Here is a 17,465-nt window from a genome sequence, read left to right as displayed (position 1 = left end):
ATTTAGGCTTGACATAACTGTCACGACTCCCCTTCCTGTTCGGGTGGCGCTCGGTGGTCGTCGTCACCGGCCTACTAGCTGCCACTGATCCTGTCTGTTTATTAGTTACACCTGTGTTTTAGTTAGGTTAATTGGTTGGGCTTTATTATCCAGCCGGCCCGCCTGCTGGGTGTGCGGGATTGTTTTATCTGTACTCTAGTGCCTGTAAGTCACGGTTTTGCGTATACGTGTGTTGTTCGGGACTGTTTAATTCCCGTGTTTTGGGGCATTTGTTTGAGTGGCGTCGTTTTCACCTGTGTGGTGAATAAAGAAGTATCGCTACTCTGAACTCTCTGTTTCCTGCGTCTGACTTCTTCCTCCACTACATCCCGGGCATTACAATGAGTTGAATACTTATTGACTCAAAACATTTGAGCTTTTAATTTTGAATTCATTTGTACAAATTTCAAAAAACCATCATTCCACTTTGATATTATAGAGTTGTACGTGTAGGCCAGTGACATAAAATGTCATCCATTTTAAATTCTGTCTGTAACACAACAAAAAGTCAAGGGATGCGAATACTTTCTGAAAGCACTGTATTTCAACACTTCTACAGTACCTATCAATTATTGTGTTGCCTCCTTTACTAAGACTCTCTTCTTCATATTTCTTGCCTGAAAATACTCACCATCTGAATTGTTTTAAGAATATGTTCAAGTTGAGATTTTTCTTGGCATCGATGAAAGAAATCTGTTGATGGAGAAAAAGTGTGATGCTTGAAATTAAAACAGGGGATGTGTTAAGGAAAATGACAATCATGATGAAGGGAGAAGAGAGAGTGAGATTATAAGGCCATTTCAAAGTCTAATGGGATGGGGTAAGACCACATTGATTACTCTCTCTACCTCTTTGGGCTCCTGTTTGACCGCAGGGGCGCTGCCTTTGGCCTTTGACTCTGTCACTGGCAGACAGAAGAGCTCCTCAATACTGGAGTAGTCAGGCTCCAGAGAATCTGACTGTACCGATGTCCACATGGAGTGACTGTCTGGAGCAAAATAACAAAATGGTGTACAGTATTTGAATTATGACTTATACACTACACTCTTGAGTTGAAATGTATCCAATTTGCACTTGTCAGGGTCAACTGTATTTGTTGGTTTAATTCAATGGTGACACAATCTGACAGGTCCCTTACCAGTCACCACTCTGGATGGCAGCTTCTGCCAGTTGAGCTTCTTCATGCGTAGTGTGGGGCAGCGGCCCGCCTTGGGTGGAGGGGCATAGTAGGATCGGCCCAGCGTCTGCACACTCTGGGCCATAATCATGTCACCGCCACCAGGGGGAGGTGGAGGGCCCATACCAGGCAGTGGTGGTGGGGGTGGGGGACCCATCCCAGGCAGGGGTGGTGGTGGTGGGGGACCCATCCCAGGCAGGGCTGGTGGTGGTGGGGGACCCATCCCAGGTAGGGGTGGTGGTGGGGGGACCCATGCCAGGCAGGGGTGGGGGAGGCGGTGGACTCCCATACCCCATCCCTGGTAGATGAGGTTGGGTAGGAGGGAGACCGGGGAGAGGCGGGGGAGGGGGAGGGGGCTGCATCCCAGAGAAGCTAAGAAGTGGTGGGGGTGGAGGTTGGGGTGGGGGTGTGCCGAAAGCTGCCATGCCTTGTAGTGGTGGTGGTGGAGGAGGAGAAGGAGGGGTGGGTGCAGTGGCAACAGGGGAGGTAGATCCTTTAACGAGGACGACCAAATGATCGGTCAATCTTTCTCTCAGGTCTATCTGAACGCCCCTGTCTGTGGTCTTGACCTTGACCTTAGGTGACCCTTGCTGAGCCTTGGAGGACACCAGACGTTCCATCAAGCGCTCGGTGGAGTCAACTTCAGCTAAAGAACACACACACACACAGACAATGTCAGAGTGACATAATATAAACCAGTCAAAACATGTCAGCGTACATGGCCACACTAAATAAATGGTGAAAATGATGTTTTTATGGACTATGAAGGTGATTGATCTCAGACTCACGTTCCTGTGCCAGCAGACTAGCACGGTCAGCCAGAGCCTCCAGGGCCAGCCACACCTCACTGTGTTCCGGCCCCAACAACAACAGCGCGTGCAGGATGGACAGCAACTGCATCGAGGCAGGGGAGCTACTCACCTGGAGCGAGGGGAGGGGGTTAGATTACTTGTATTATCTGCTGTGGGTTTTAATTACAAATAAATACACCCTTAATTAACCTCTTAACCCTCTGGGGGCAGTATTTCATTTTGGATGAAAAACGTTCCCGTTTTAAACAAGATATTTTGTCACGAAAAGATGCTCGACTATGCATATAAAGAAAACACTCTGACGTTTCCAAAACTGCAAAGATATTGTCTGTGAGTGCCACAGAACTAATGCTACAGGCAAAACCAAGATTAAATTTCATACAGGATGTGAGCCAGATTTTTGAGGTGCTGTGTTCCAATGTCTCCTTCTATGGCTGTGAATGTGCAAGGAGAGAGCCTACACTTTCTGTCGTTTCCCCAAGGTGTTTGCAGCATTGTGACGTATTTGTAGGCATATCATTGGAAAATTGACCATAAGAGACTACATTTACCAGGTGTCCGCTCGGTGTCCTCCGTCGAAACTATTGCGTAATCTCCAGGTGCGTGCATTTTTCCATTTTGAACAGAGGAGAAACCAAACTGCCACGAGTGACTTATCATCGAATAGATATGTGAAAAACACCTTGAGGATTGATTCTAAACAACGTTTGCCATGTTTCTGTCAATATTATGGAGTTAATTTAGAAAACAGTTTGCGTTGTAATGACTGAATTTTCTGGGTTTTTTCTTAGCCAAACGTGATGAACAAAAGGAGCGATTTCTCCTACACAAATAATCTTTTTGGAAAAACTGAACATTTGCTATCTAACTGAGAGTCTCCTCATTGAAAACATCCGAAGTTCTTCAAAGATAAATTATTTTATTTGAATGCTTTTCTTGTTTTTGTGAAAATGTTGCCTGCTGAATGCTAGGCTTAATGCTATGCTAGCTATCAATACTCTTACACAAATGCTTGTGTAGCTATGGTTGAAAATCATTTTTTGAAAATCTGAGATGATAGTGTTGTTAACAAAAGGCTAAGCTTGTGAGCCAGTATATTTATTTCATTTCATTTGCGATTTTCATGAATAGTTAACGTTGTGTTATGGTAATGAGCTTGAGGCTATAATTACGCTCCTGGATACGGGATTGATCATCGCAACAGGTTAATTGGTGCTTACTTTGGTGAAGAGTATGGCGAAGACATCCTGGTGACTGCTCATGTCAATACCTCCGTACATGCTCTCCATCTCAGCATCATCATATGCCATGGTGTCCTCAAAGGTCTCACATTGGATGTTCAGGTCCACATCATCCGTCTCCCTGTAACACACACACAAACATACACAAATAAGTATTTCCACAGGAAAAAAACAAGTAGCAGTGTGAAAGAAAATTAGTGTGCTGTGCATAACAGAGCATTTGCTTATTCCGAAAAAGTTTATATATAACCAGTCTAATTGAATTAATGGTAGATGTCTGTTTGTCCCACACCTGTTCTGCTGGTCTTATTTGGTTCTTTCCCCTCCTTCTATTTGAAATAAATAAAAATGTATTTTGCAAAAGACTCAACTTGCCTCAGTTTTGGAAGTAAATCCAGTAATTGTAGTCCTGCGAGACAAAGAATAAGTCACAGTTAGACATTTTCATTCAGTTTGACATGTCCACATAGAGAAGTGGCTATGTTACAAATCCTAAAAGTTCTACAATGGGATGAAAATGGCAGCCATATTGGACAGGGAGAAATCCAAACCAGTCTAATTGAATTAATGGCAGTAGAGGCATAATCCTGATTTTACTTATAAAGTAAGGCATGTGATATATATCATAAATTGTGTAATAGAATTATTGTCAAACTAAAATATTGTCATATAATTATAAATACTGTTTAAACAGGTTTTATACCATTTTTTGTATAAAAAGCATCTAAAATATATTTAAACAGAACATGTCAACATGCAATTGTGTATACAGTGTATATATAATAAATAAATAAAATATGTTTTACTATTTTGCTGATAGGTGCAGTGAAATGTGTTGGTTTACAGGATCAGCCATAGTAGTACAGCGCCACTGGAGCAAATTAGGGTTAAATACCTTGCTCAAAGGCACATTGACACATTTTTCACCTTGTTGGGTCGGGTATTCAAACCAGCGACTTTTCGGTTACTATCATACTGCGCTAACGGCTAGGCTACCTGCCGCCCTATTATTTGATACAATATCAGTGCTTGTTGCATTTACAACTTTTCCTATCATCTACTGATTTCCACCAGCGTATGGCTGTGGACTGCATTGTTTGGATATTGGCATACTGGCAATTAAACAAATTAATGGAATCATTCCTTTAAAACTGGCTGGCTATCAAACTAACAAACATACAGTGCAGATAAATTCTTCAAATTCATTATTTTACACAATATCTTATCGCAGCACGGGCAAACCATGGTTGACCAACTCCCTGACCAAAATGGCTGACCTTAACACCATCATAAGAAGGTTCATGACCATTCTAGTACTCTAGTGCTTAAGTCTATGAATGTCCATCTCTATTTCCTGTATTCAAGGCATTGTTTATAACAACTGCAATATCTTCATCATTATGATAGATTTTTCAACATATGAAGCACTCTACACCATGTAGGCTACTGTATATAAGCATTATTGTGGTACTTCTTGATACTAGTAATACATTTGTGCATGGTTGATCTTTAAAGGGCTACAGACACTCCTTAAGCCTCTCCGTTTCCTGGGCAACAGTATTGAAAGGTCAAGTAGACATATACATGGCAATGGAAACCTTTCTCAAGAAACAATACGTGAATCTAAATAATAAAAAGCATTATTGGGAAGATACACAACTAAAATTGGAGGTAGTGAAAGGGTCTCCATTCACACCCGTGCTTCTCTATGTATGCGAGTGTTGAAAAATCATGATGAAGAGGTAGTGATACCGATGAACTCTTTGCGTAGTTTGTCCCTCTTCCTCAGGTCCTGTACCCTGTAGATGATCACGTTGACCACACTCATGAGGATGACCATATATGGCACGTTGTCCGTCGCATGCAGCTCGTTCATGATGACGCTGAAGCGGTACTGGTGGATCTTCAGACTCTGACAAAGATATATAGTTATGAAGATAACATAAGTCAGCATCCCTAATTCATGAAGAGCAGGGAGATGCCTTATCTAAAGTAGGTTTTCCTTATCTTAGACGAGGTACAATACATTTTCACAGGCCTCCTTTAATACTTTGTATGAATTCAAGGGGGTATCAATGCTGCTTCAGCTGACATTTGCTTTGAAAGTAAACCATATGAAAACAATTATCAGAATTTGTATTTGTGTATATTTATGCTGTTCTGTATAAAAAAGGGGATGGCAGGGTTACACCTTACTTTATAGTGATCCAGGGCGTCCATGACCAGGTGGTGTCCCTGTGGGTTGAACATGGTGAGGGCTGCCAGCAGCTCAAACACCTGCATCTTCACCATGGTGTTGGACGTGTCCAGTGCTGCCCATCAAAAAAAGAGATCATGTTCCAACAGGCAGGCAGGCAGGCAGGCAGGCAGGCAGGCAGGCAGGCAGGCAGGCAGGCAGGCAGGCAGGCAGGCAGGCAGGCAGGCAGGCAGGCAGGCAGGCAGGCAGACAGACAGACAGACAGACAGACAGACAGACAGACAGACAGACAGACAGACAGACAGACAGACAGACAGACAGACAGACAGACAGACAGACAGACAGACAGACAGACAGACAGACAGACAGACAGACAGACAGACAGACAGACAGACAGACAGACAGACAGACAGACAGACAGACAGGCCTTTGCCAAAACTCTTGCCACCCTTCTTTCTCACCTTGTGACAGGGTCCTGACGTATCCCTCATTGTCCAGTATAAAGTGCAGCCCAGCGGAGGAGTTCATCACTGCCTTCACACAGGCCACACAGGTGAGCTGGAGGATGGCATCAGCGATGCGGGCACATCCACGGCCAGACAACCTTTCCAGGGCCTCCATCAGCAGATCCAGCCCATTGAGCTCCAGGAACTGCACCATCCAGTCCTGGTCACTCCCCTCCAGACGCCTCCGCAGCCCTGAGTAGTTGACCACCGTGGGTACCTGTAGCAGTCGTATGCATAACTCTGGATCTGCGTTCTCCAAGTTGGCCTCTAGGTGAGCATCTGGGTCCGGGGGGCTGCTGGTCAGGTGCTCCTTTAGGGCCTCCCACTTCCCTTTGGATGCCTTGGCTGCCATGGCAACCAATAAAGGTGAGCTAGAGGTAGAGAAAAATCGTGCAATGTTCGTGTTGTGACACATACGAGTGAAACAGAGACCCACAACAATTGAAACAAAATGTAAAAATAAGTCTGTAAATTATGCATTGGTTTGATTTGGAGGAACTACAAAGCATTATTGGAAAGATACACAACACTAAAATTGGAGATCGTGAAAGCAGGGTCTCCATTGTCAAAGACCTGCCTGAAGAGGAACTTCCTCTGAACTCAGGGGGGGTAAAAGAAGAGGAACTCATCAGGAACTGCCCGAAGAGGAACTTCCTCTGAACTCAGGAAGGGTAAAAGAAAAACAAACATCCTTTTATGCTGAAACTCTGAAAATCCTTCTTGTGAACTGGGAGCAACAAGTTGTGTCCATTCACATGCTTTGAACTTGGTGAGAACCCCTAATTGGCTAATGGCAAACAAGCTGTGTCAACCATGAACTAAAAGTACAGCTATCATGCTCATAACCAATTTATAGTGTTCAGAAACCATATTAATAGATGTATTTTTTATAAATAATGTTTTGTTGTTGCATTTAACAGCAAATAATGCTGTTATTGAGGTAATTTCCTTAGTATACTAGGTGCTATCTATAGGATAACCCATAGGATAACCCTTTGTAGAACCCTTTTTGGTACTAGGTAGAACCTTTTTGGATTCCATGTAGAACCCTTTTCACAGAGTGGAGACCAAAAAGTCTTCTCCTATGGGGACAACCGAAGAACCCTTTCGGAACCCTTTTTTTCTAAGAGCCTAGGTGACGTCAGAGTTCATCACGGAGCTCAGGATGAAATGACACAAGAGTTCCACCTATCAATTAAGATTTGGAGGGGCGTTGAAGTGGATTAATCCCAGTTGTATGTTCACATTTATGAATATATGAGATGCTATGAATGCAGCGTTAGCATTGTATAATATGCTGAAGTTGGTTGCTGTCGCTTATAGAGGTCGACTGATTATGATTTTTAAACTCCGATGGCGATTATTGGAGGACCAAAAAAAAAGATGATACCGATTAATTGGCCGATTTGTATATATATATTTGTAATAATGACGACAATACTGAATTAACACTTTTATTTTAACTTAATATAATACATAAATAAAATCAATTTAGTCTCAAATAAATAATGAAACATGTTCAATTTGGTTTAAATAATGTAAAAACACAGTGTTGGAGAAGAAAGTAAAATTGCTATATGTAACATGTAAAAAAGCTAACGTTTAAGTTCCTTGCTCAGAACATGAGAACATATGAAAGCTGGTGGTTCCTTTTAACATGACTCTTCAATATTCCCAGTTAAGAAGTTTTAGGTTGTAGATATTATTGGAATTAGTTCTCACTATACCATTTGCATTTCATATACCTTTGACTATTGGATGTTCTTATAGGCACCATAGTATTGCCATCCTAATCTCTGGAGTTGATAGGCTTGAAGTCATAAACAGCGCAATGCTTGAAGCACAGCGAAGAGCTGCTGGCAAACGCAGGAAAGTGCTGTTTGAATGAATGCTTACAAGCCTGCTGCTGCCTACCACCGCTCAGTCAGACTACTCTATCAAATATCAAATCACACACAGAAATAAGAGCCTTAGGTCAATAATATGGTAAAATCCAGAAACTATCATTTTTGAAAACAAAACGTTCATTCTTTCAGTGAAATACGGAACAGTTCCGTATTTCATCGAACGGGTGACATCCCTAAGTCTAAATATTGCTGTTACATTGCACAACCTTCAATGTTGTCATAATTCTGTAAAATTCTGGCAAATTAATTACGGTCTTTGTTAGGAAGAAATGGTCTTCACACAGTTCGCTACGAGCCAGGCGGCCCAAACTGCTGCATATACCCTGACTCTGCTTGCACAGAACACAAGAGAAGTGACACCATTTTTCCAAGTTAAAATAAATTCATGTTAGCAGGCAATATGAACTAAATATGCAGGTTAAAAAAATATACTTGTGTATTGATTTTAAGAAAGGCATTGATGTTTATGGTTAGGTACATATTGGTGCAACCTCAGTGCCTTTGTCGCGAATGTGTTTGTTAAATCATCACCCGTTTGGCAAAGTAGGCTGTGATTCGATGATAAATTAACAGGCACCGCATTGATTATATGCAATGCAGGACAAGCTAGATAACTAGTAATATCAACCATGTGTAGTTAACGAGTGATTGTTAAGATGGATTGTTTTTTATAAGATAAGTTTAATGCTAGCTAGCAACTTATCTTGGTTCCTTGCTGCACTCTTGTAACAGATGGGCAGCCTGCCACGCAGTCTCCTTGTGGAGTGCAATGTAATCGGCCATAATCGGCATCCAAAAATGCCGGTTACAGATTGTTAGGAAAACTTGAAATCGGCCCTAATTAATCGGCCTTCCCGATTAGTTGCTAGTTGCTGGGGTGTCTATTTTGTGAAGTGCACCAGTCCCTGCTGCAGCAAAGCACCCCCACAACATGATGCTGCCACCCTGTGCTTCACAGTTGGGATGGTGTTCTTCAACTTGCAAGCTTCCCCCTTTTTCCTTCAAACACAATGATGGTCATTATAGCCAAACAGTTCTATTTTTGTTTCATCAGACCAGAGGACATTTCTCCAAAAAGTACAATATTTTTTATGGTGGTTTTGGAGCAGTGGCTTCTTCCTTGCTGAGCGGTCTTTCAGGTTATGTTGATATAGGACTTGTTTTACTGTGCATATAGATACTTTTGTACCTGTTTCCTCCGGCATCTTCACAAGGTCCTTTGCTGTTGTTCTGGGATTGATTTGCACTTTTCGCACCAAAGTACATTAATCTCTAGGAGACAGAAAGCGTCTCCTTCCTGAGCGGTATGACGGCTGCATGGTCCCATGGTGTTTATACTTGCGTTCTATTGTTCATACAGATGAACATGGTACCTTCAGGCGTTTGGAACTGCTCCCAAGGATGAACCAGACTTGTGGATCTACAATTTTTTTCTGAGATCTTGGCTGATTTCTTTTGATTTTCCCATTATGTCAAGTAAAGTGGCACTGAGTTTGAAAGTAGGCCTTGAAATACATCCATAGGTACACCTCAATTAGCCTATCAGAAGCTTCTGAAGCCATGACATAATTTTCTGGAATTTTCAAAGCTGTTTAAAGGCACAGTCAACTTAGTGTATGTAAACTTCTGACCCACTGGAATTGTGATACAGTGAACTATAAGTGAAATAATCTGTCTGTAAACAACTGCTGGAACAATTACTTGTGTCGTGCACAAAGTAGATGTCCTAACTGACTTCCCAACATTATAGTTTGTTAACAAGAAATGCGTGGACTAGTAGAAAAACAAGTTTTAATGACTCCAACCTAAGTGTACGTAAACTTCCGACTTCAACTGTACCACTTTCAGTATAAGATCCAGATTAAACGGAAATTAAAGTTGGGTGAACTATCACTTCCACTTCAGTTCTGAGTGTTGACTGTTTGGACAGAGTTCTATAGAGGGCACACTACTAGTAGGCCTATGCCCTGTCCCGGACAGCAAGCTCAAATATCAGTCGCTATCGCTGTGTCTTTCACTGAGGTCGTAAGATCTGACTGCAGGTCATGCAACTGGAGATGGACGGCATGTGGCAGAAATTAAGCCCCATGGGCCAGCACAAAAAGGAGGTGGACAGTTATACTGGACGCATCTGAGAAGAGGGGCATTTACTGATAGACAAGACAGTTAATAGACGATCACCGAGCCTCCTTTGACTTTGATTGAAAAAGTTAAAGGCTTTTGTATAGTCATGTTCAATTGAAAAGCCATTCTGTAAAATTTGCTGCAACCAACAGCCATCAGCATAATATGGGATAATGCATAGTACATTTGGTGTCATACCTGCTGAATTTGCAACAGCTCTGTGAGTATACTGATTCAGTCCCATTGTTGCTTGGAGCTGCGGCTTAAAGAGTATTCAGTGCCATTGGGATATAGATTAGTGACTGACAGATTGGCACATTTACAGCCACACAACTTTGCGAGGACAGACAGACAGGGAGTGACCTAGGCTTGGGCGGTATACCATATTTGCCGTATACCAGAGTATTATAAAATACCGATGGTATGATTTTCAATACCGTCAAGCTTGAGTTATAAGCCACTGCTTAGAACTAACTATAAGTTAACTATCTAAAACGTGCCAAATATATTATCTCCAGCTCAGGGCTCCAGCTATTTATTTGGTTTGCTAACTTGCTGTCTAAGTGGCTAGCTTGCAAGATTGGTTACAGTAGAGACAATCAACCCCCTCCTGGATGAAGATCCCTGATGCCTATTTTTTATTAAATGTTTTCTTTTGGAAAGAAATAACGCCCCATATGTGCACTGCCGGTATGCTACAGGCACAGTATAAAGGTATGAAAATATGGATACTGCCCAACCCTAGAGTGACCCAGTCAGCTATTCAGGCCTGTTAGCCAATATGATCACATCCTTCGCAGTGAATCTGATATGAGTGCTCCGTCTCTCTCTCCCCCTCACACACAAACATTTTTGTCCTGTCTGTCTCTCTCTCTTGGACACTTCCTCCCTTCTATTTCTCTTTCTATGACTCTTTTTCCTTGACCCTCCCCTTTTCCCCTCTCTCACTCACCCTTTCTTTGTTTCTCAACTTTGTTGAGAAACAAAGTACTCAACTTTGAGTCTTTCCAAACCAGTAGTAACAATTAGGAACTTCAGGTGGTATGACATCTTAAACTGTCAATGGGTGTGTTTCATAGATTAAAGCAAGTGTCAGACTCTTACCTCAATGAGGCATTTCTCAAGTGGAGCTGCACCAATTATGCTAATTTTAACAATTTCCACTGAAGATTTACCAAAAACATATTTACAGGAAAAACTGTGCAGATGCAAAGTTTGGTAACAGAATAAAACTGTTACCAAACTTTTCATCTACAAGTTTCTCCAGTAAATGTTTTTATTTTACTGTGTAAATTGTTCAAAGTAGTCATTGAGCATAGAGTTGTATGGTTTGTTAAACTTTGAAATCAATTGTTTTTGTTTAGAATACATTTTAAAGCGAAAAATCAGAGTCTCAATGAAATTCCTTTACCATTGCCCTAAGGTAGATACATCCACATTCCAGTGATTGCACAAGAATGCAAATAATCCATGCAAGACTTATTGGTGAGGTTGGAGTATCCTTCTTCTAGCATAGGGAGAAGAAAATCAATGAAGTGCTCCTTTAAGAGACCATGGTTCTGAGAATGGGTGGGGTCCACATGAGCAGAAACCTCAATGTGCAGAATGCCCTCTGCACTACACTACGGAGACATCCTACTGAGGAAATGTGACTCACACAGTTCAGGCTAGTGAATCATATCCTCCCGCTGTAGTCTGTGTTCTGTCCACTCTCTCTCTCTCTATTACAGTGCCTTTAAACTCTGCATCCGTTTGCATTGATTATACAAGCCAGGTTTGAAATATACTACTGACAGAAAAAATAATTCATGAATAAGATCTGAGGCAACTGTTTCCAACAGAAGCTACATTATGACATCACGTGTGTGTCTATTTGAAGTTGTGACATCAACTTCGAGGTCAGTTTGAAGGTTTTTCATGTTGCGCTTTCCAGTGGTGCTGGAGTAGAAAGGCTAAGATTTTCCATAAACACAAAATCCTGATCTGTGCCGATGGCTTTTTTCCCTATTGCTGCTCACTAATCCTCAGGCTTCCTGTCCAACCGGAATGACACCATACCTCTAACTTAGAACATGCATACGGGGCTAACAAGTAACAACCAATCCACACTCAGTGGCATTATAGGAAAACAGTCTTGCCATGTGACTGGAATGTTCATGCTTCGTTTCCTAAACTAAGCACATTCTGACATTCAACAAGTTGTGGAATTTCGGGAGCTACAATGACATAGTCTTGACAACACATTACCGTGGATACAGAAATCCCTGGTCTGAAAGGGTACATTATTTGAACAGGCTTCTGCTTCTATGTTGCCTGGAAGGGAAAGGCTGAAGGAAACAGACATATTTCCTGCAGCTTAAGATGGGATGGGGACAGACAGAGAGACAGAGAAAAATACTCTTTAGGAAAGAATCATTAACTTTTGTTGTGCTATTCTCTCAGTCACATTCCTCCCAAAGTTGACCTGGAGTCATCTATATGGATTTGCTTGTTTATATTGACAGAGATTTATGAAAGAGCCCAGAGATCATTATTGGTTCATATAGAGGCCGCAATGGCAATACCATGCAGTTATCAACAAGGTTGGGTTCAACTGAATGAAATCAATTCAGGAACTAAACAGCACGAGCACGGATGTGTTTGCAGTCTAAGACGTACAGTACTGTGTCGGATGTGATACGCATGCAAAGTATGCAGAAACTCTGGTTATTCATTCACACCTCACTGCCATTTACGCACATTCTGTCCCGTAGAATGTGTAGCATGGCATTCCTGGAGTGCTGGATATACTGTACAATGGGACTTCTTGGCAACATCAACATTATCCAGACCAGCATGGCCCTGGCAGAGAGAATCTTCCTGGAGTCATGTGAAATAAGGAACCAGGCCATGGGCTATGTAATGTGACCTCCTTAAATGCTTACAGAGCAACTGAGCAATCTATGTAGTTTATGATGATGGAATCACTATAAAAGACCTGAATAAAGATGTTAAGAGGCCATGGAAGTTTGAAACATAATAAACCTTGGCTCATCTCATGCAAAGGAATGGTTTTATAACAATATCATATCTGGTGCAGTCAGTGGCGGACAACTAAGGCAATTGCCTGGGGCCTCACATCCATCAGGGGCCTTGTGAACTTCCCATTATTTAGTTTAATAATACATCATTTCTCTGTTATCTTGCCTCCTCCACTTGAGGCCTTCTTCCACTCGTGAGTTACCTCCGAGGTACGCTATTAGCAGTAAACGGAGCGGTTTCTGTTTTGTTCATAAAAAATGTATCATCTGACTCATCTCAAAATCCTTTTGTTTCTTTGAACAGAAGCTATTACCGATTGATGAGACTCACTCCCGGTTTGATGCAAAAAAAGTGAGATGGTTTGGGATGAGTTGGACCGCAGAGTGAAGGAAAAGCAACAAGTACTCAACACATGTGGGAACTCCTTCAAGACTGTTGAAAAAGCATTCCAGGTGAAGCTGGTTGAGAGAAGGCCAAGAGTGTGCAAAGCTGTCATCAAGGCAAAGAGTGGATACTTTGAAGAATCTCAAATCAAAAATGTGTTTAACACTTTTTTGGTTACTACATGATTATTTACTACATGTTAATTTCATAGTTTTTATGTCTTCACTATTATTCTACAATATGCAAAATATTAAAAATAACGAAAAGTCCTGAAATGAGTAGGTGTGTCCAAACGTTTGACTGGTACTGTAGTTATTGGCCAGAATTTCTATCCACCATAGAGATGGATAGAGATCACTACTTGGAAATAACCAGTTTTTGCATGGACATTGCCATTGAGCGCTTCCACCATTTTGAAGTATTCAACTGGGTGGGACTTGGGTTACGGACGGATCACATGATCTCATCTAGGTCATCAGGTGGGCTCAGCCAATGAATTCTACTTGTGAGCATTCCATAATTGCAGGTGGCAGTAAATCACCAACATTGACATCATACCTGTTCAAACAACAAACCATTTAAGTTTGTTAACCAAGTCATAGAAGTAGTAGAAGAAGAAAATTGAGTACTTCAAAATGGAGATGGCCTCAATGGTGCTGCCCGGTGCTCTCACAGACACCATAATGGGACAAAAGATGAGTTGTCTATGGTCCCTAACTTGAACATCTAAAACTAAATAGAAAACATGTAGAAATGTTAATGGACTTATCTATTTAAAAATAACTGCCCTTTTCTGGCCCTCAAATTGCTTTTGATTAACAAATGGGTCCGGAACAAAACTGACACCTCAATGTGACCCTCGGACCAAAAGTATTGCCCACTGCTGTTCAATGTAGTGATACAAAGACCTTACTAGTGAAGGGCATTTCAAATCTTTTCAGTTAGCCCTTTCATTTTGGTTCATTCATCTAAAAGAGCCGGCCCTCGAATAGCTCTTCGTTCAGTAGCCATGAATGTGTTTAATAGACATGGGCTGTGGCCTCAGACTGGCCTCGGCATAGGGCCTCCAAATCACTAAGTCCGTCCCTGGGAGCAGTAACATAATCAACAGCTGTTGACCTTCTACCTCGCTGCATGTGCACCTTAGTCAGCAGAGGATCTCCACTAGCAGTTTCTCTTCCCTATAAATGCAGGGCATCACCCTCTGGGACCCAGTCAGCAGATTGTTAGTCAGCATCACCATGCCAGCACTAGTGGTGCCCGGGTCACCCGCACCCTTCTGCAATTGCTAATAACCCATCGTCAACCACCAGATTATATGTGATTAGGTAAAAACCTGAGGCCAGCACCCGGCCCTAGCCCACTAATATAGAAAATGCGCTGTAGGCTACAGTCAAAGACAGCTGAAGATTTAACCCATCTGAACAGTAGGCTACAGTTCCCTTGAATTTCCCTATTTGAAGTCCCCATCTTGTGACTGTTGAATTTGTATGGCTCTTCACAATCATCACATATAGTCCTAACATAGCTGATATCATCCTCTTTTAGCCTACCATTTCACCAAATCTTTCCCAAACATTTACTTTTCTGTCCCTCTTTATTTTCAACTCTCCATTTCACAGCTTTTCTCTAATTAAACTGCGACATTGTCCTTTTTGCCTCTGTGGATTGATGAGTTCCCATTCCCAAAAACATGTGGCGATTGGCGTGTAGACTATTTGGCACGCCTACGGTTAGGCCCTAAAGCTTATAGGCTTACGCACTAATGCCATTTAGCCTAAAATAATTAAAGAAAAACCTATAGCCTATAGATATAAATTGCACAATAATTATACATTTATGGATTTGTTAAGGTATTTTTTTCTCTTTATTCAATCCGCCCTTCATCCACACAATATTTAATGACCCTAAACCCATCTGCCCAGTGGATATAACCGCGGGAACTGCAGGGTATGAGTCAACCTGTGCCTCACTAGCCAACACAACACAAATATTATTCTGTATGAAACTGTGCTTAAACATCCATTTGTCTTGAGCTTCCTAAATAGCATGGTCCCCATGTAAATAAATCATGTAGCCTTCTTAAACCTATCGAATTTCATTCTAAACGAATGGGCCATTCTGTCTTATTAACAGCAACATCAAACAAGAGCAGTTCAGTGAATGAAGTGACCTTTGTCTTCTGATCAAATCCGGTCAATGATCTACATCATTGATATTGAATCAAACACATACATCTAATTGGCCGCATTTGTGTGGCTGTGTTTTATTTTGTTTACAGAATGCATGGTTGTGCCGCATGCACAACTGCATACAACACATAACGCACACACCCCATCTCTTCTGATCTGTAAAGCCTATGTGCCTGTAGAAACACCAGACTGTCATGGTCAGCTGTGTTGGTGAGATGGGCATGCCATTGTAGCACTGACTGCCCCCTTGTGTCCGTCCCTTTGTGTCCCTCACACATGTAAACAATACATGGACATAGGAACAAATTAGTCCCTCTAGAGTTCAGTGGACATAGCCCACTTACATAATCCAGTCATTAAACAGACAAACACGTCACACTATCACCTAGCCATATCTATGACTAAAAAGAAAATATGTTTTCTAATCTGAGTTCTTTGTATCTCTTCTTAGTCAAAGATATGGCTAACAATCACCAAATGTGAAGTGCAATGTCAGTTCTCTAGGAACAGACACAATCCCATACTAACATTTGTACATATATCTTGATCTTTACTACTAATTGGTAAATTAGTAGTAAAGAAATAGGCTACCTTGTGACATATTGTGCCCATTGCTATCTTCACAAGCCTGACACAAAAGTGGCAGAACATTGAAGGTTTGCAGTGGAACATCACATTTGCCCCAGCCTGGTCTCTCACACTAGATGTTACATAATACATGTACATCTAACACACTCAAATTAGTATAATTAGTATAAATTAGTATAATGTTAGGTTTGGTATGGTTACATAAGACAGACGGATAGGCAAAACATGAAAGTAAGGTGGTTGATAGGCATATATAACGTGAACGTCTAGCAACCCAATGATTCGTGTTTGAATCACTTCACAGACAACTTTTAGCTAATTTAGCATTTTAGCTCATTTGCAACTTTGTAACTATTTACTACTTTTTAGCTACTTTGTGACTACTTAGCATGTTAGCTAATCCTAACCCTTAATCGGTATCCTTAACCCCTAGCCTAGTTAAAGTTAATCACTTAGCTAATGTTAGCATTAGCAACCTAGCCACCCTAACTAACTACAGCTACAACAAATTGGATTTGTAATAAATCATACGTTTTTGCAGATTCGTGACATATTGTACAAATTCCAATTCATAACATAAGAAATTGATGAAGGACATCATCAAATGAGTACCAATGGAACTTAACATACAGCATCATACTAATTAGAGTATGTATCCCGGATTTACATTTACTATGTTACGTCTACCCCTGAGTCTAGGCTGTTTGCCCAGGCTATGAACGAGCAAGACAATAGAATTCGCATCATGGTACATTATACAACTATCTTATGTTGGACAAAAAGTTATTGTTAATGAGTGATGTGGTTCTCTCCGTACAATTGCTTAAGTTGAACAAATTACAGATGTTACCATTCTTTCCAATAAAGTCTTCATTATGAAATGTGTTACTCTTACGTTACTGAGTCCCTTAGCCTGCAAGAAGGACGAATTCCACAGCAAATCGAAGGCAACACTTATATCGAAAAGTAACCGCTTTCCCACAATTCCTGCGTTCTAGTAGAAACTATGGAATACAGACTGTTGTGTCCAAACCCTGCTGCGCTGTTCTCTGCATCTCACGGACTGCGCGTGACAAAAATTGTGAGGGTGGAGAGTAACATAGCTCCGCCTCCTCACCCACACATCTGGATTTTGATGAATTCAGCGAAATGGACCAGTCTGGACCAGTCGTCCTGTTAGTTGTTCAATGACTCAATGCTCTTGTTATATCATTCATCTTCTCAAATGTTCTAGACTAGGTCATATGAAAAGGGTTGTCATACTGAGGGAAAATTGG

The 17,465-nt window shown here is 41.4% G+C and overlaps 1 protein-coding gene across 1 annotated transcript; it reads right to left on the bottom strand.

The window, feature by feature from the left end:
* Positions 1-887: 887 nt before the first annotated feature.
* LOC123990827 (inverted formin-2-like) lies at positions 888-17,246 on the bottom strand. Its single transcript, XM_046291715.1, has 9 exons — positions 17,084-17,246; positions 5,928-6,343; positions 5,466-5,581; positions 5,022-5,181; positions 3,645-3,678; positions 3,249-3,390; positions 2,005-2,137; positions 1,178-1,862; positions 888-1,027 (listed from the first exon to the last, which is right to left on the bottom strand). The coding sequence occupies exons 2-8, from the start codon at positions 6,322-6,324 to the stop codon at positions 1,309-1,311; spliced, it is 1,536 nt and encodes a 511-aa protein (XP_046147671.1). The 5' UTR covers positions 6,325-6,343; positions 17,084-17,246; the 3' UTR covers positions 888-1,027; positions 1,178-1,308.
* Between the last annotated feature and the right edge of the window lie 219 nt (positions 17,247-17,465).

Source organism: Oncorhynchus gorbuscha, linkage group LG12 (genome assembly GCF_021184085.1).
Source record: "Oncorhynchus gorbuscha isolate QuinsamMale2020 ecotype Even-year linkage group LG12, OgorEven_v1.0, whole genome shotgun sequence".
In the NCBI taxonomy this organism is placed as follows: domain Eukaryota; kingdom Metazoa; phylum Chordata; class Actinopteri; order Salmoniformes; family Salmonidae; genus Oncorhynchus; species Oncorhynchus gorbuscha.
Note: the sequence above shows the minus strand (reverse complement) of the source record. Positions and strands in the feature narration are given on the sequence as shown.

Coding starts and splice junctions, on each gene's coding strand:
- LOC123990827 (XM_046291715.1), bottom strand. CDS start 6,324: ATGGCAGCCAAGGCATCCAAAGGGAAGTGGGAGGCCCTAAAGGAGCAC. Junction 3,679..5,021: donor ACTACGCAAAGAGTTCATCG/GTATCACTACCT, acceptor TTTGTCTCGCAG/GACTACAATTACTGGATTTA. Junction 2,138..3,248: donor TCGCCATACTCTTCACCAAA/GTAAGCACCAAT, acceptor CCCTCGCTCCAG/GTGAGTAGCTCCCCTGCCTC.